The sequence below is a fragment of the Microcaecilia unicolor genome, chromosome 4, assembly GCF_901765095.1.
Source record: "Microcaecilia unicolor chromosome 4, aMicUni1.1, whole genome shotgun sequence".
NCBI classification, from domain to species: domain Eukaryota; kingdom Metazoa; phylum Chordata; class Amphibia; order Gymnophiona; family Siphonopidae; genus Microcaecilia; species Microcaecilia unicolor.
This window is the reverse complement of record NC_044034.1, coordinates 240,257,603-240,277,029: the sequence shown is the minus strand read 5'-3', so window position 1 is coordinate 240,277,029 and position 19,427 is coordinate 240,257,603. Positions and strand designations below refer to the sequence as shown.

General features: G+C 43.7%; 1 protein-coding gene across 1 annotated transcript in view; it reads right to left on the bottom strand.

Annotated features, from left to right (window-relative positions):
• SLC15A1 (solute carrier family 15 member 1) overlaps nucleotides 1–19,427 on the bottom strand; it is a 178,212-nt gene that overhangs the window by 77,847 nt on the left and 80,938 nt on the right. The window contains 2 exon segments of the mRNA XM_030201355.1: nucleotides 12,002–12,092; nucleotides 18,270–18,369. Of these exon segments, the coding sequence (XP_030057215.1) occupies nucleotides 12,002–12,092; nucleotides 18,270–18,369 (191 nt within the window).

Genomic DNA, 19,427 nt, shown 5'->3' with positions numbered 1-19,427 from the left:
ATTTGGAGGAATTTTTTATTTTACCGTTCTACACCAAGAAATGATGCCCCAAGGGTTGAGGAAGGATACTTATTAACAAAGAACTTTTTTAGACAAGCTTTGTGAAATGAACACTAAGAGGAAAGGATCAAACAGGGACTATCATCCCATATATAGGTCAGAGGGAGAGGGAGAGGCAGAAGATTTATTTATTTATTTTGCTGCATTTATATCTCACATTTCCCACCTATTTGCAGGCTCAATGTGGCTTACAATATAATACAACTAGAATCACATTGATGGAATAGAGAATCAGAGTATATATAACAGATAAGGTGCATAGGAATATTATGGCAATCATATTAACGTAGAAGAATTTCAGAATTATTGCTATTAAGGTTCGTACAAAAATTATGTTGATTAAGATGGGGATGGAGGTCAAAAAAACATTGGAACCAATCTCACAGGTTCTCAACATCCCAATAATAAATTTATCTAATGTAGTATTAACTCAGGAACAGCTGGATGTCTTGCAGAAAGGTTTAAATTTGTCCCTACCACCCCTTATGATCCAGTGCAGACCAAAATTGATCTCTTTCGGTTTTGAAAGAAAACGACACATCATGCATGTTTTCACAGAACATTCTGCTCCCCACTTAGATAGATCAGTTGTGAAAAATTAATCTCACTGGTTACCCCCCATGGCTTGACTGACTCTGACATTTCCACCTTTTCTCTATTAAGAGATGTGGTGAGGTTGAAAAATTGAAAAAAAATGAATCTTCTGCAACCTATCCAGAAATGAAAAGAAAGCATTAAATGATCTAAGGAACAACACTGATATTACTATCAAACCTGTCGACAAAGGCAGAGGTATCGTGTCATGAACACTCTGGACTATGTAGGGAGGAATATTACGCCAGCTGTTGGACACTTCTTTTTATGTTTCACTAGAGGAGAATCCAATGATGAGGTCAAGAAAGAACTTGAATTTTGGATCCAGTTCAGGTTTAACTCTGGTTTTCTATCTCCCAAATAGAATGATGTTTTACTTATTAAACAGCCAGTCACACCGATTATTTATATCTTATCTAAGATTTACAAAAGGTGAAAATCCCATTGTATCAGCTAAGGGCTCCGTTTTGGAACCTCTGTCCATTTCTGTAGATGCTTTGCTGAGGCCCTTTATCCCACAGGTTCAATCATATGTATACGACTCATCGCATATTATAAATCTCTTAAATTAATTTGAAGGCGACACAGCTGATTTAACATTAGTCACTTGATATCGAAGCTCTATATACTAACATTCCTCAGGACTAAGCCCTTGAGATTCTTGTAGAGGTTTTGAATAATAGAGCCACTCCTCACAAGGTTTTTTTTTTATCATACAACTAGCCTTTTTGGCCCTTAAAGAGAATTTTTTTCTGTTTTCAGAACTGCTTCTACAAAAAAAAAAAAAAAAAAATTAAGGGGGCAGTGATGGGTGCCACTATGGCACCGGATATCACTATTTTGTATGTCGCCCAGTTTGAATTTCAATTCCTAAGTGAACATCCCTTTCAGGAAGAGGTTCGATTCTGGAAAAGATACATTGATGACATCCTGATGCTGTGGAGAGGGAGCACCAAGAGGTTAAAAGAATTTCACACATGGTTGAACTGTTTGAATCCTAATTTAAAATTCACCATGAACTAGTGGCACTGATCAGATCTCTCTTTTGGGACATTCTGATCAAAAAAGGCACATATGGTTTCAACACAACAGTATACAGGAAGGCAATGGACAAAAATCAATTTCTGCATTTTGAAACCTTTCACAACAGATGTTTAAAAGAGAATCTGCCCTATTACAATTTCTCCATTTACAGAGGCTAGGCAACACTTTTGATGAATTTGAAAAAACAAATAAGATTCATGGCCAAAAGGTTTCATGAATGGGAATACCCCCAGCAGTGCATTACCAAGGGATTAAATAGAGCACATGCAGTTGACAGAGATACACCTTTGACTAAAAAGACGGACAGAGTGACACCTGATACTGTGTGTAGTCTGCGGTTCTCTTGTTTATTCAATGAAATCCAGAAACTCTTGAGAAGAAATTGGTACATCATGGATGGACATCCCTGTTTTAGGAACAAAAGACTGACAGTAGCATACACACACAGAAAATATATAAAAGAGATTGTTGCTCTTTCTGCTATGCCGATCACCACAACCACTTTGGATGAAGATGCTGGTCATCATCCTTGCACCAAATGTTCAATTTGCCCAGTGTCTTTAACCATCAGTAGTTTTACACACTCAAGTATGGGTAAGGTGTACTTGTTGAGACACTGATCTGATTGCAACACCAAGAGAATTATTTATGTGATCATCTGTCCATGCTCTCTGTTATATGTGGGCAAGACTATGAGGAAAATCAAAACAAGAATAATTGAACATAGAAGCAACATCTGAAGATGTAAAACAACTACCCCACTTGTATAGCAGTGCTTAGATCTGTCTCACTCTTTTTCAGATTTAAGGTTTTTTTGTGTTCAGGGCTGAAAAAAAAACATCGCATGGTTGAGATGTGGACAGGATACTGTTGCAACCAGGGGCGTAGCCAGACTTCGGCAGGAGGGGGGGTCCATTTTCGCCCCCCCCCCCCAGGCACCGCCGACCCCCCCCCAGCCATTATCGACCCCCCCCCCCACCGCCTACCTTTGCTGGCGGGGGACCCCAATCCCCAGCAGCCGAGGAGGTCCTCTTCTTCCCGCGAAGGCTTCGTTCTGTATCTGGCGTCCTGCATGTTGTATGTGCAGGACATCAGACTCACAAAAATAGAACAAAGCCTTCGTGGGAAGAAGAGGACCTCCTCGGCTGGCGGGGATTGGGGTCCCCCGCCAGCAAAGGTAGCCCACGGTGGGGGATGGTTGGCGGCGGGAGGGGGGTCGAGAGGGTCATCGGCAGGGGGTACAGGGCCAAATCTGTGGAGGCCCAGGCACCCCCTGGCCCCACTAGTTGCAACATGAACAACTTCGTATATTTGAATTAGACACTGTCCCCCTGATATTCAGCACTATTTAACCAGAATGGCAGCTGACCAGTTAAATGGTGCTTAACCAGCTATCCGCCAATATTCAGCGGGGCATAACCAGCTATCCTCCGCTGAATATATCCAGTTAGAGGCTAGCAGATAGCCGATTATATCAGCTGATATAACCGGCTATCTGCCGATTTTCAGTCCCACTTTAGCAGCTATATTTGGCCACATGAATATGTGGGATATCTTTGGCTGGTTAGAGGATAACCGGTTAACTCTGAATACCAACATAGCCGGTTATCCTCTAACCAGCCAAAAATAAACCGGATATTCAATGCCAGTCACTGGAAATAGCCTGACATTGGATATCTGGGTTTAGTGGTGACCGTGAGAGTTAGCTGGGCTAGCTCCTGAGCTCTAAATATTGGCCCCTGTGTCTCCAGTAGGCCTGAATTCTGAAATAGGCCTTTCTGTTTTTCTTTAATGCATTAGTTGTGTTTAATAGTCACCTTGAAACATGTTTATTTATGATCATCCTATTCACATGTTTTATGTTTTAGTGTATAATGCAAATATATGTGTTTTGGAGGGTGTTGTTTATTCTCCTAACACATGGGTGTCCTCGACCAATAATGGAAAAAAGAAGGGTATTCTTGATGAACACTTGGATGACTTTACCTGGTCCTTTTTTTCTTATGACCAAGCCACAAAAATGTGCCGTAAATGACCAGATGACCACTGGAGGGAATCAGGGATGACCTCCCCTTACTCCCCCAGTGGTCACTAACCCCCCTCCCACCCTCCAAAAATGTTTTAAAAATATTTTTCCAGCCTCAAATATCATACCCATATCATACCCTACTCCATGACAGCCTAGTGGTTAGTGCAGTGGACTTTGATCCTGGGAAACTGAGTTCGATTCTCACTGCAGCTCCTTGTGACTCTGGGCAAGTCACTTAACCCTCCATTGCCCCTGGTACAAAATAAGGGCTATGGTAGTGGTGTACAGTTGTGGGGAGTGGGTTTTGGGGGGCTCAGCACACAAGGTAAGGGAGCTATGCACCTGGGAGCAATTTCTGAAGTCCACTGCAGTGCTCCCTAGGGTGCCTGGTTGGTGTCTTGGCATGTCAGGGGGACCAGTGCACTATGAATGCTGGCTCCTCCCATGACCAAAGAGCTTGGATTTGGTTGTTTCTGAGATGGGCGTCCTCAGTTTTTTATTATGGCTGAAAATCGGGGACGACCATCTCTAAGGACGACTATCTCTAAGTTCAACCTAAATTTTGCGATTTGGGAGTCCCTGACTGTATTATTGAAACAAAAGATGGATGCCCATCTTGTTTCGATAATACGGGTTTCTCCGCTCCTTCGCCGGGACGTCTTGCGAGGACGTCCTCAGAAAAACTTGGGCACCCCTTTCGATTTTGCCCCTCCATATGTTCCACACTAGTGTATGCCGCAGCTTGTGAATTTGGTGCCAGTTTTTCTGGCACTACACTGCGTTTCAGCTCTGAGATTGGAAGACAACTGCCAGTAAGCTTTCTGGGTTAGATAATCTTGGGATTGGCTTTTCAGACTATTTTTTGGGATATATCCAATGTTTTATCACTGACACTGTTTTAATATTTGGCACATTCTGTAAAGATTTTTCAGATACTATCCAACGTGTGTTTTAGTCTGATGTCTTGATTTTCGATTTGGTTTACATGCTGCTTATGTATTTATTCAATAATATACGTATAGGCACAAAGCAGACACAAAGTCCAGGAGAGTCTTTATCCAAAACAATCTTTATTCAACAGGACCTGACGTGGCCATGTTTCACCAAAAGAGGCTGCATCAGAGGTATAACAAAGAACTAACAAAACAGAACATATAAAAATGAATAAAAGCTTAAAAACAAGCATATAAAATACCACCAATCAAAAATAAGATCAAACAATAAAATATTCATAAAAGTACAAAAATATCAAAAAAGTGTAATAAATATATGGTGACATTTAAAATTCACAATCTGCATAAATGTAAACATATTTTTATTTATTATTTTACATTTGTACCCTGTGCTTTCCCACTCATGGCAGGCTCAATGTAGCGGGCAATGGAGGGTTAAGTGACTTGCCCAGAGTCACAACGAGCTGCCTGTGGCGGGAATCAAACTCAGTTCCCCAGGACCAAAGTCCACCACCCTAACCACTAGGCCACTCCTCCACTGCATAACTAAAATCAAAATGCAAACTGAAATAAAAAAAAAAAAACAGCTAACTGTATGAGTAATAGCAACAACCACTGGCTTGAATATGTAAGGCTTTGCTGTTATTCTTTTTACAGACAATTTTGGATACTTTGCAACCAGAAGCATAGGAGCCGACTCTGTGGGTGCTGTGGGTGCTTGAGCACCCCCAATATTGAGAACATTCCTTGTATGTGTCCAAGGAGGGGTTATTTCCATTGGCCTTAGCACCCCAATAATTTTGAAAAGTTGACTCCTATGACCAGAAGAAGTGTTGACTGTGTCCCTTGTTAGGTACGGCTCTACACAATCAGCTGTGCACTGTTTGTTTAAAAAGGAACAGCTTTTTTTCCACACTTTGATTTGTACCATTCAAGGCAATGGTTGTTGTTATCACTCATACAGGGGTCCTTTTACTAAGCCGCAGTATAACGTGGCCTGCAGTAATGCGAGTGCTTCTTTTGGGAGCCGCTGGGCCATTTTTACCGCATCTAGGAGAAAGGGCCATTTTTAAGGGGCCAAAAAATGGATGTGCGCTAAAATTGAAACCAGCGCGTGTCCATTTTGGGCCTGAGACCTTACTACCACCCATTCACCTAGCAGTAAGGTCTCACGTGCTACCCGCATGGTAAGCATTCAGAGTGCACCAATTGCTGTTTACCGCCGGGTAAGTGGCCTGTGGTAGAAAGTAGAAAATTATTTTCTACTGCGGGACTTGGTGCACAACAAATTTGGATTTACCACCCGGCTCACACACTAGCCGCTCTGTACGCGAGTAGGCCCTCATGCATCTTAGTAAAAGGGCCCCACAGTTAGCTATATTTTATTTCAGTTTCCATTTTGATTTTAGTTATGTATATGTTTACATTTATGCAGATTGTGAATTTTGTCACCATATATTTATTACACTTTTTTTGATATTTTTGTAGTTTTATGAATATTTTATTGTTTGATCTTATTTTTATTGGTAGTAATTTATATGCTTGTTTTTAAGCTTGCATTTGTCCACATTAAATTTCATCTGCTATTTGGATGCCCAGACTTCACCTAGGGTCTTCCTGCAATTTTTCCACAATCTAAATGTGTTTTAACAACCTTGAATAGTTTTGGGTCATCGGCAAATTTAAATCACCTCACCCATCATTCTGATTTCCATATCATTTATAAATATGTTAAATAACACCAGTCCTAGAACTGAACCCTGCGGCACTCCACTATTCTCACTCTTCCATTGAGAGAAATGACCATTTAACCCTACCCTCTGTTTTCTGTCCAATAACCAATTCCTAATCCACACCAGAACATTGTCTCCTATCCTATGACTCTTTAATTTTCTCAGGAGTCTCTCATAAGGAACTTTATCAAAAGCTATCCATGTTTATTCACGTCTTCACAGAAATGAAGAAATTGGTGAGGCAAGACTTCCCTTGTTTGAACCCATGCTGACTCTGTCCCATTAAACCATGTTTATTTATGTATTCTGTAATTTTATTCTTTATAATAGTTTCCACTATTTTACCCGGCATTGATGTCAGGCTTATTGAACTGTAATTTTCAGGATTACCCCTGGAACCCTTTTTAAAAATCAGCATTACATTGGCCACCCTCCAATCTTCAGGTATTAACTGACTGGCATGGCACAGTGGTTTACAGGCTAAAACAAAGTAGAAAAGAACTATATTGAAAGATAGGAAAGAAACATTGATTCCAGATGACAGCAAGAACCGGACAGAGTTGCCAGATACCAAAACCCTTTCAACCTGAACTCAAGTATCAAAAGCTTGCAGTGACGTACACCAAGGGGGGGCGGTGGGGGTGGTCCGCCCCGGGTGCATGCCGCTGGGGGGTTGCCGCGCGCCTGCCGGCTTTGCTGGTTCTGTGCTCCCTCTGCCCCGGAACAAGTTACTTCCTGTTCCAGGGCAGAGGGAGCATGGAACGAACGAAGCCAACAGGAACGCGGCACCCCCCCAGCATGTAAAAATGTACCCGGGGGGGGGGTGTCCTTTCGCGGGGGGGGGGGGACGCGCTGCACCCAGGGGGGTGTCCCTTCGCTGGGGGGGTCACACTGCACCCAGGGGGGTGTCCTTTCACTGGGAGGGGGGCGCATCGGCGACCCGCCCCGGGTGTCAGCCACCCTAGGAACACCACTGAAAGCTTGTTTTAAAAGCCATGTTTTCGATGATATTTTAAAGTGTTTGAGGGAAATTCTCCCCAAATCTGAGGAGGCAATGAGGCATATTTTCAAAGCACTTTGGGAGGCTAAGTTCCATAGGTTTCTATGGAACTTTGGGAGGCTAAGTGCTTTGAAAATGAGCCTCTATAGGTTCCAAAGGAGGTGCCACACATTTTCTAGTGCCTTCCAACTGAGGAAAGGCGAGGACTAGGAAGGACCATCCTATGGTCATTGATTGATCTAAGAATCCAAACTGGGGAATAAGGAATAGTAAGTGAAGACAGGTAGGGCAAGGTACCTAAGTGAAATGCCTTAAAGGCCAACAGAAGGAGCGTAAATTTTATGTGATATTCAAAAGGGAGCCAATGGTGTTCTGGGGCCTGGGAAACATGGTCAGATCTATGGAGATTATACAAAAGCTGGATGGCTGTATTTTATAGTGTTTGCAGTTTTTTAAGGGCTGATTTTAAGGGATGATTCAGTTAATCTATGAAACTGCATTTGAATGACCATAAGGGTCAGATAAACGCTGGGACATTAATCACCTCTCTGGTTGTGCACTGTACTGCAAAATCTCATAATATGGAAGACCTTAAATGAAGGATCATTGACTATGTTGGAGTTAATTAGTGAGGAGGTAACAATGAACATCAATTCAACTAACAAAGAACAGTACTCGATTTTTGCATTAGACAAGGTGCATCCAGCAGGATTAAATGTAGATGTTAGGCATTGTGATTGGCCAATTTGAATGTATATTAGCGACTGGATAGATAAATAACTTGACTAGGAATACATGCATGTGGATACCACTTTGATTTCAATGCACCACTATTAGAATTTGAAGTACGGCCTGCAAAATTTATGAGCTGAGGGCTAATCCCTGTAGCAGAGTGGGGAGCTCAAAATGAGATTATCATGTTGGAGCAACTGTCTGAGAGCAACTGGGTGAAAATAGCTGTTTGGAACAATGGTTATTATTTAAGATAAGTTATGAAGTTTATATGTAAAATATTTAAATAATACTGGTTAAATAAGGTAGTGAAAGTGAAAAATGCACAAATGGAGCGATGATTATACAGAAGGAATTAGTCACAAATACAGTGCTTTTTTTGTAGAAAAAAAGGTGCTGGTACTCATTATGAGCGGGGTCACCACATATGGCTCCACCCCTATGATAGCCACACCCACATTAGCCACACCCCTTATACCAGCCATGGCGCATATAAACAGACATCATTGAAAGTATTATACTAGTATAGGAGAAAAAAAATAACGTGATTTTTTTTTTCATTATAAATCATTTCTGTAAGCAGTTACAGCTTCAGTATACTCAGTGCAAAATAAGACAGCAGATGTAAACTCTCAAATTGGACATATTCCAAACACTAAAATGAAAATACAATGATTTTTTTTCTACCTTTGTTGTCTGGTGACTTTGTTTTTCTATCCATATTGGTCCGAGTCTCTGATTCTGATATCTGTTCTCTTAACTCCGTTTCCAGGGCTTCCTTTCCATTTCTTTACTTTACTTTCCTCCTTTCTTCTTCATTTCTTGTTCTACATCCATAGGTAAAAGCTGTGTCCTCCGCAGACTTGACTGGAGGAGGTATAGAGTGGATCCAGTTTTTGCCTATTTTCTCCATCCATGTGCAGTTTTTCTCCTCTTTTCCCTTTCCCTCATCTCCGACAGTATGCATCTCCTTCCTATTCTCCCCTCCCCACCATCCGTGTGCATCTCCTTCCTCTGTCTTCCCTCTCCTCCATCCAAGTCCAGCATTTCTCCTCTCTCCCTAACCCTCCATCCGTGTGTATCTCCTTCCTTTGTCTTTCCTTCCCTCCAACATTTCTCTTCCCTGCCCCCCACTCCATCCATGTCCAGCATTTCTCCTCTCTCCCCTCCCCTCCATCCATGTGCATCTCCTTCCTGTCTTCCCTCTCCTCCATCCATGTCCAGCATTTCTCCTGCCCTCCCCTCCATCAATACATGTCCAGCAACTCTCCTCTCTCCCTACTACTACTACTATTTAGCATTTCTATAGCGCTACAAGGCGTACGCAGCGCTGCACAAACATAGACTGCCCTCCCCTCCCATCCATGTCCAGGGTAAACTTCTACAAAATGAAGATGTGATTCTGTGTGCCCCAATGAAAGGAGAGTTTAATTCTACTTCCATTTAATTTTAATATATTCTATCGTCTTTATAAACACCAGGCTTTCCAAGGCAGATTACAACCAGTTAAGATGAACCCATCAGGAAACAGAATATTCTCACTGACATCTGGCCATCTGAATTGTTTAGAAGCACAGTGAAGAAAAATGAGCACAAACTACAGAATTTATAATTGCTGTTTCTACTAGCTACAATCATTTTTGAAGTTGTTTTAGTGATCTTCAATTATGTTTTTTCTCCTCCACCTCATAAGGCACTGCCTATCCAACAGAAACAATGTTAGACTTGTTACAGATGGACCGACAATAAAGAATGACAATGTGGATGCAGCAGCTCACAGGCTTGCTTGCTGTGTTTTGAGTGAACGGCGACAGCTGCGCAGGGGAGTGGAAACAGAGATTAATCAAATCCTTACTTACAGTGGACTAGATAGGCTCACTTCCACTCCACTCTCTATTTACCGAAGTCACAGCGGCGAACCGGTGGGCAGCGGCAGTAAAGGCAGCAAGCAGGCAGGCTCGCCTCCGTCCTTCACTTCCCTGCCCTCTCAACATCCCACCTTCCTCTGATGTCATTTCCTTTCCGCGAGGGCGGGATGCTGAGAAGGCAGGGAAGTGAAGGACGGAGGTGAGCCTGCCTGCTTGCTGCCTTTACTGCCGCTGCCCGCCGGTTCGCCGCCGCTACTTTGGTAAATAGAGAGTGGAGTGGAAGTGAGCCTATCTAGTCCACTGTAAGTAAGGAAGAAATTTGATTAATCTCTGTTTCCACTCCCCTGCTCAGCCGTCACCGTTCACTCAAAACAAAGCAAGCAAGCCTGTGAGCTGCTGCATCCACGTTGTTGTTCTTTATTGTCGGTCCATCTGTAACAAGTAGGGGAGCTGCCGGCCCTCAGAAAAAAGGTGCCGGTACACTGTACCGGCACGTACCGGCACAAAAAATGTACTGCACAAATATGAACATTTACTTTATGTGACTTTCTAGTCTTCCCATTGTTTCAAGAGCTAATCTGAATGAGTCTATTAAATTAGCATAAATCCTGCATGAATTATGATTAAAGTGAAGCCACAGACATAAATGTTTGCACCTAAGGTGCAATCAAACATATATGTTTTATAAAGTATGTTTATATCATGACTCTGCCCATGCTCCAACCAAATCCCACCCCTGAACACACCTATACTCAGGTCACATAATAGTACGTGCATTATGGTCACTGTGGAGCTCATTTTCGAAAGAGAAAAATATTTAGAAAGTGTCATAAAGCAGTGTTTTGACAAAAATCTTCTCAAAACGTCCAAATCGGTATTTTCGTAACTTGTTTTACAAACTTCTATCTATGCAATTCGTCTGCAGTACGACCAAATCACAAGGGGGCGTGTTGCATTTCGAAGAAGGGATTAGGGCAGGCTTAGGGCATGCCTAACATTTGGACGTTTTACAGCCATAAAGGAATAAAACTAAAACGTCCAAGGCAAAAATCTAAATGCTTTGGTCTAGACCTATTTTTAGAACGAATGAGGAACATAAAGGTGCCCTAAATGACCAGAAGACCACTAGAAGGAATCAGGGTGACCCTCCTTACTCCCCCAGTGGTCACTAACTCCCTTCCCTCCCCCCAAAAATGTGAATAATAATAGTACTTACCAGCTTCAATGACAGTCTCAGATGTTATAGCCAGTTCTATTACAGGAGCATGCAGGTCCCTGGAGTAGTCTAGTGGTTGGTACAGTGCACTGTAGACAGGTGGACCCAGGCCCATACCTCCCCTTACCTGTTACATTTCTGGTGGAAAATGTGAGCCCTCCAAAACTCACCAGAAACCCACTGTATCCACATACAGGTGCCCCCTTAACCTGTAAGGGCTATTGTAGTGGTGTACAGTTGGGGGTAGTGGATTTTGGATGGATTTTGGAGAGCTCAGCAAACAAGATAAGGGAGCAATGGTGAGATGTGTACCTGGAAGTATTTATATGAAGTCCACAGCAGTGCCCCCAGGGTGCCCCATTGCTCTCCTGGGATGTCTGGGGGACCAGTCTACTAAAAATACTGGCCCCTCCTATATCCCAATGGCTTGATTCTCTACGTTTTTCACTTGTACACTTTTTTTTTAATAGCCTGAAAAGATAAACGCATAGAGCACAAAACCTTGTTACAAATGGTATTTTCAAAAAAAAAAAAGAAAAAGATAGACTTCTGTGGTTTTGAAAATGGTCATGTTTTCTATTCAGATTTGAAATGTTTAGCGCAAAATGTCCAAAGTTCGACTTGGACATCATATCAAAAATGCCCCTCCAAGTATACTTTTACGCATGGTGTAGTTTTATAAGCGGTGTGTATACTATCATAAGGTGTATATACTGTCATATACGTATGAAAATGCTTTTATGAAATGACCTTCATTAAAAAGAAAATGTACCTTTCAGAATAGGTGTGACTATAGTGGAGATGAGACTGCCAGCATTGATGGAGAGATAAAAAATGGCGAAGAATCGACTTCTTTGTTTATCCTGAAAGAAAGAGAAAACATAACAAAGGATGACTAAAAGACAACAAACACAGCTGTGAAATATGTTACAGGACAATGTGATAGTGTGAGTGAGGGTTGAGCATGGATTGTCACAGATAAAGCCACAGAAGAGAACAAAAATAAAACAAAACTATTAACACAAACTACTGCAGCCTGTTATTTCTCAGGTGCAATAAATTTAAAAAATAAAAGGGTCGATATTCAAAAGAGTTTAATCAGGCAGGAGCCTCTCCTGCCTAGATAAACCCTGCTGAGCTGGATTATTCCCAGATATTCAGTGACTGAAAGGCCTCTGACAACTAAAAGGCTACCCTAACTTCATCTGCCATGCTAACAACACATCTTTATGAATATAGGCCAGTACACGGCTAGTTTCTGGGCTGCTGCACTAACCCAGATATTCAATTGCAAAGGCTGTCCATGTCCTGGAATTGAACATCCAGGGTTAAGTCATCGCATGGCAGTGAGCATCTCACAAGCCATTTTCTGCTATGGGCTGAATATCAACTCCAAAGTCTAAGTGTTGAAGGCCTAACAGCAGTGCTACACAATTTCTGGCCTGGTTCCAGCTAGGTTTCAAAAAACAGGATTCCCACAAGACACAAGATAAAGTTTGACCTGCCTTAGCCAGGATTCTGATAAATTATGCATATGCTATAGGGCTGCTTCTCTCTTCCCTAAGCCTCCCTAGCTTGACTATGCTCAGGAGTTTTATTTGGCTGCCTGAGCCATTCCCTTCCTGCTCTACCCTGACTGCCATGCCCTCTCTGCTCTGTATTGCAGGACCTAGCTTCTTAATGTGAGGGAGTGTTTTTAAGGGGGACTGGCAACTTTGTATACACGCCATCAAAGACAATATACAACCTTTTTAGTTTATTTTACTGTTTATAGGACTAACGTGAGTCAGAGATATTATTGTAATGAGCTTTGGAGTCTACATTGATCTCTTCTCCAAATGTGATAATGAACAACAATGTGACCTGCATGTCTCAAAAGCTCAAGCATAGCAATTCCTTTGGGGGTCCTTTTACTAAGGTACGCTGAAAATGGCCTGCAGTAGTGTAGGCGCATGTTTTGGGCGCACGTGGATCCAGTTTTCAGCGCGCCTGCAAAAAATGCCTTTTTTCACATTTTTGCTGAAAATGGACGTGCGTCCAAATCAAAATTGGCGCACGTCCATTTTGGGTCTGAGACCTTACCACCAGCCATTGACCTGGCGGTAATGACCTACACGTGTCAAATGCCACTTGGCACGCATCCGACACACGTGCCTGAAAATAAAATTATTTTTCGGATGCACGCCAAAAATGAAATTACCACAAGAGCCACGCGGTAGCCAGGCGGTAACTCCACTTTGGTGCACGTTGGGCATGCATAGACGCTTACGTGGCTTAGGAAAAGGGCCCCTTAATTCCTTACGCTGGTCCAATAAAAAGTATTGTTGCCTGCAAATAATAAAGCTTCCCTCAAGATCTACATTATTATTAGAACTCAGATTCCAACATAACATTTAATATTTTGGAAACATAATGAATTCTGCAATGGGTAGACAGAATATTTCTGACATCTAGAGTGTAAACAATTCGGTTACTATTATTAATTAGTTACAACTGTGAAAAATAGGACAACTTTTGAAACCTTTTTCAAGGGCAAAAATGCCTTCCCTCAATATATGTGTTATTCCACATAAGAGAGTTAATCAGGAGTCAAATCTGCAGCCTTGCGGATTGGGGACTTGCAGAAGAAGATAAAATCTGAATCTCTCCTAGGCATCTAAGGAATCCGAGAGCCATAGGAAAGTTTGAGCAGACGTTCATAGGACCTTTCATGATCCAAGAATGAGTAAACCCAGTGGCCTTTCATGTGCATCTCCCAGCAAATCTCCACATCCATCAAGTATTCCATGTATGTTTTTTGAAACCCTACAAAAAGAACTTCACCTCCACTGCCAGTGACTGTAGGGGGTCATCAGGAATTCCTGATGCAGACCATACTGGACTCTAATCTTTCAGGCTGCCTGCATTACTTGGTAAACTGGAAGGGATATGGTCCAGGGAAACATAACATTCATGCTAATAACCTCCTGGTTCAATTTCAGCATAACAACCTGGAAAAATCAGGCCCTGGGGGGGGGGGGGGGGGGGGGGGGGGGGTCACTGACTGAGGGCTTGAGGTTGAGCTATGGAGCCTGCTTAGCTCCAACCTGAGTTCAGGAAAAATGACCGTAAGTAACAGAAGGCAAAGTCTGTCTCCAGAGACCATTGGACCAGCAAAAGGTTTGTCTTATCAGCATCAGTATAGAAGAAAGCCCAGCCTGACACACCCTTGCTGATTCAATATTTTTCAGTGTGCTCGTCCTGCATCTACTACTATCCTAGCTCCATGCACTGCGCGTCAGTGCAAGTTTTTTTTTAACCTTTGGTTCTTGTTTCACACCTGATCCCTGCTCTACCTGTGGTTCCTTTTCCACACCTGATTCCTGCTCCGTGATTCTGCCTTGCTCAACCCATCCATGTTCTTGTCCAGGGTAGGCCCTTACAACCACAACCGTACTTTTAATCAAACTCTAAGGAATCATTCCCAGGAGTGTGTATGGCTTGGCTGAAAAAAAATAATGCTTACAGGGCCTCATGTACTAAAGTACAAAGTGACTTCACAAAAGTGGACTTTGCATGAAAACAGGGCAAAGTGCTGGAAATGCACAAAATTTAAAAGTTCAGGTGTAAAAGTACACTCCATGGTAGTAATCATTTGTACTGGTTATGTAAAGTTTGAATCAATGTTGCTGCAATGCAAAACCCATACAAAAAAGTTCATGGATATGCAAAAATGCAAAAATTAGCATATAGTTATTATAGTACAGTATAGGGGGTGTAGTGCTTCAGTGTGCGAAGGAAGAGCGGGACTTGGGGGTGATTGTATCTGACGACCTTAAAGCTTTCAAACAGGTAGAAAAAGCGACGGCCAAAGCCAGAAGGATGCTTGGGTGCATAAAGAGAGGCATGACCAGCAGGAAAAAGGAGGTGATAGTGCCGTTGTATAAGTCTCTGGTGAGGCCTCATTTGGAGTAGTACTGCGTGCAGTTCTGCAGACCGCGCCTATGGAAAGATATAAACAGGATGGAGTCGGTCCAGAGGGCAGCTACGAAATTAGTAAGCAGTCTTGAATGCAAGAATTATAGGGACAGGCTTATGAACCTCAACATGTATACGCTGGAAGCATAGGCGCTGACTCCGTGGGTGCTCGCACCCCCAATATTTCAACCACCGGAAGTTTGTTCCCTCCCAGGGCCGTGCCAAGGGTCTCTGGCGCCCCCCTGCAGACTATCAGTTGGCGCCCCCCCCCCCCTGGTGAAAATGATCGCTCACCACTTACCACACTGACAGGAATTGTCAGCAATATTCTTAGAAACAAATTGCTATACATTGCAAAATAAGATAGCAGATGTAAATTCTCAAGTGGACATATTCCAAACGCTAAAATGAAAATAAAATGATTTTTTCTACCTTGTTGTCTGGTGACTTTCTTTTTCTGATCATGCTGGCCCAGTATCTGATTCTGCGGCTATCTGTCCTCTTAACTCCGTTCCAGGGCTCCTTTTCATTTATTTCTTTCCTTTCCTCCTTTCTTCTTCATTTCTGGTCCTCAGCTTCTGCCTATTTTCTTCATCCATGTGCAATTTTTCTCCTCTTTTCCTTTCCCTCATTTCATCTCCTTCATCTCTCTTCCCTCCCTTTATGTCCAGCAGTTTCTCCTCTCTCCCTGAGCCCTGCCCTGCAATCCATATCCATCCATGCCCATCTGTCCCTTGCCCCCTCCATTCATCTCTGACCCTATCCAGCAAATTTCCCTCTCTCCCTGAGCCTGCCCTCCCAATCCATGCCCATCCATGCCTCCTCTGTCCCCTGCCCCCTCCATTCACCCTATCCAGCAATTCCCCTCTTCCCCTGAGCCCTACCCTCCCATCAATCCATGCCCATCTGTCCTTGCCCCCTCCATTCATCCCTGACCCTATCCAGCAATTCCGCTCTCTCCCTTCCATGAACCCTGCCCTTGCATGCTCCTCTCTCTCCCCTGCTCTCCGGCAACAATTCCCTTTCTTTTTTTTTTTCTTTTAATTTTACCTCCGTGACCACCCGGCAGCGCAGCGTCAGTGCAGGAGGCGGCGCTCCCGATGTGTCTAGCCTTCCCCTTCGCTCATGTTCCGCCTTCTTCTGACGTCAAGGAACTGACGTCAGAAGAAGGCGGAACATGAGCGAAGGGGAAGGCTAGACCGGGAGCGCCGCCTCCTGCACTGACGCTGCGCTGCCGGACGGAGGTAAAATTAAAGTATTAAAAAAAGAAAAAGGGATTTGCGGCAGGAGAGAAGAGAGCGCGGGCAGTTGGGCAATGGGAGTGGGAGGGCGAGGAGGTAAGCATGGTGCGGCGGCGCCCCCCCAAATGACGGCGCCCCCCTGCCATGCTTACCTCGCTTACCGTATTGGCACGGCCCTGTTCCCTCCCTCCCTCAAGTTCCAGGGTCGTCGTCTCTCCCTTCCTCCCTCCCTTCCAGTTCCAGGCCCCTCCCTCCGAATTTTAAAAGTCATCTTAACTTACCTCGTCGGGGTTACGGCGGCCGGCAGCAGCGGTAAAAAGCGTGCAGGCTTGGCGCTTACTTCAGTTTTCCCTCTCTCTCTGTCAGCTCTGGTCCTGCCCTCATTTCCTGTTTCGCCCAAATCGGTATAATCGAAAAACGATTTTGGGCATCCCCAACTGCTTTCCGTCGCGGGGACAACCAAAGTTCACAGGGGCGTGTTGGAGGCGTAGCGAAGGCGGGACTTGGGGCCATGCCTAACACCATGGACGTCTTCGACCCATAATGGAAAAAAAGGGCGTCCCTGACGAGCACTTGGACGACTTTACCTGGTCCAGTTTTTCTTACAACCAAGGCACAAAAAGGTTACCCGAACTGACCAGATGACCACTGGAATCGGGGATGACCTCCCTTACTCCCCCAGTGGCCACTAACCCCCTCCCCCCCCCTCAAAAGTAATCCTTAAAAATATTTTGTTCTAGCCTCAAATGTCATACTCAGGTCCATCACAGCAGTATGCAGGTCCCTGGAGCAGTTTTAGGGGTTGCAGTGAACTTCAGGCAGGCGGACCCAAGCCCATCCCCCCCTACCTGTTACACTTGTGGAGGTAAATGTGAGCCCTCCAAAACCCACCAGAAACCACTGTACCCACATGTAGGTGCCCCTTCACCCATAAGGGCTATGGTAGTGATGTACAGTTGAGGGTAGTGGGTTTTGGGGGGCTCAGCACACAAGGTAAGGGAGCTATGTACCTGGTAACAATTTATGAAGGGATCGGTAAGGGAAGGGCTTTTTCCGTTCAGTTAGTGCATCAGTTAGTCCACTGTAGTGCCCATAAGGTGCCCGGTTGGTGTCCTGGCATGTCAGGGGGACCAGTGCACTATGAATGCTGGCTCCTCCAACGACCAAAGTGCTTGCATTTGGTCGTTTCTGAGATGGGCGTCCTTGGTTTCCATTATCGCCGAAAATCAGAAACGACCAGTCTAGGGATGACCATCTCTAAGGACGACCTAAATTCGATAATATGGGTTTCCCCGCCCCTCCATGAGGACATTTGCAAGGACGTCCTCAGCAAAACTTGGGCGTCCCTTTCGATTATGCCCCTCCACGAGTCTTACTCATTCCCCTGCTTTTATTTTCTGGCCCCAAAACTATGGAATGATCTTCCATCAAATGTCTGTTCTGAACAATCTTTTCCTAAATTTAAGGCTTTACTCGAGGCATACTTCTTTAGATTGGGTTTTTGGCGATGTGGAACCGCAACTGCCTTGTGAGGCATGAGTCCTCAGGTCTCCTGTGGGCACACGAATGTTGATCTCCAGTCCTAGATGAATGAGATCTCTGTACTATCTATATTATTGGCACTCGTTTTTGTTTCAGTTTTTATGTTACGTCTTTTTTTCTATTGTAAACTGTGCTGATCCAAACGTTGGAAAATGCGGTATATCAAGTTTTTGTTAAGCATTAACTATATATTTCATTGACAAATGAAGGAAAACAAAATAGAATCTTTTGACCAGGATCATAAGGAAAAGGTAACATATAACTCTATAATGTCTCCTCCTGCTTAACACTTTGCCTCACCTGATGTTCTTCAAACTGATCTCCACCAAAAGCTGCTACACAAGGCTTAATTCCACCTGTACCAAGGGCGATGAGTAATAGAGCAATCATAGACAAGGCACTAAGGGGTGAAAAGAAAATGTTTCAGTACCAGTCTAGGACCATCAAAGAGACACAATACAAAATTTCAAGGAACACATGTACTAAGCAGTTTTACATTAGACATCTGTACATTACAGGCCTATGCAATAAAGTTTAGTGTCCTTGTGTGCACGCTAAAAGCAGTGATCTATAAAGGAAGGACTAACCCTCACATTCTATAACGTTGTGCACCCAAATTTACAAATAGCTTGCAAATTTGGGCATACAAGTTATAGAATAGTGCCAGTCACACAACTAACTGAGGAGTCCTTTTACCAAGCTGTGGTAAAAAGGGCATGTGCTAGCGGCGGAAGCCGTTTTTGCTGCGCACTGAGGCCCTTTTTACTGCAGCGGGTAAAAAAGGCTGAAAAATTAGCCATGGCCATGTGGTACGATTGCTCTTGCCATGTGTCATGCAAAGGGGAGCACTTACCCGCCACCCACTGAAGTAGCGTTAAGAGCTCCTGCACTAACCTGTTGGTAACTGGGTAGCGCACAGCGCTGCCCGATTACCACCGGGTTAGCATCGTGCTACAAAATATGGGCCAATTTTCCCTAGTGTGGAAATGGCGTGCACCAGGACTGGAACTACGGTTGGCATCCACACTGAGCCAGCGGTAGCTCCAGATTAGCATGCTGGTAAGGCTGCATTGGGCTTGCCGCTAAAAGGGCCCCTTAATTGTTAACTTAGGCACCAACTGGCCTTCAAAACCAATAATAGCCCTTAAGTGGCATTAATTGGTGCTAACTGGCAGTAATTTGTGTTATGCCCATAACTGCACTTAGGCACTATTCTGTAAACATAGCAGCTAAATGCTATAGCATGCAACAACAAAGGGGGTGTGCACATGGGCGAGTCAGGGTTGTGCCTTGCAGTTGCACATGTAAGTTATAGAATACTGTGACTTACGCGTGCAACTGACAACTTTAGGCATGATCATTTACACCAGCTGTTGACCATGGGGTAAGTACTCATGCCTAAAGTTAGGAGTGCACATGCTGACTTCTGCTTTATTCTATAATGGCAATTTCCCGTGC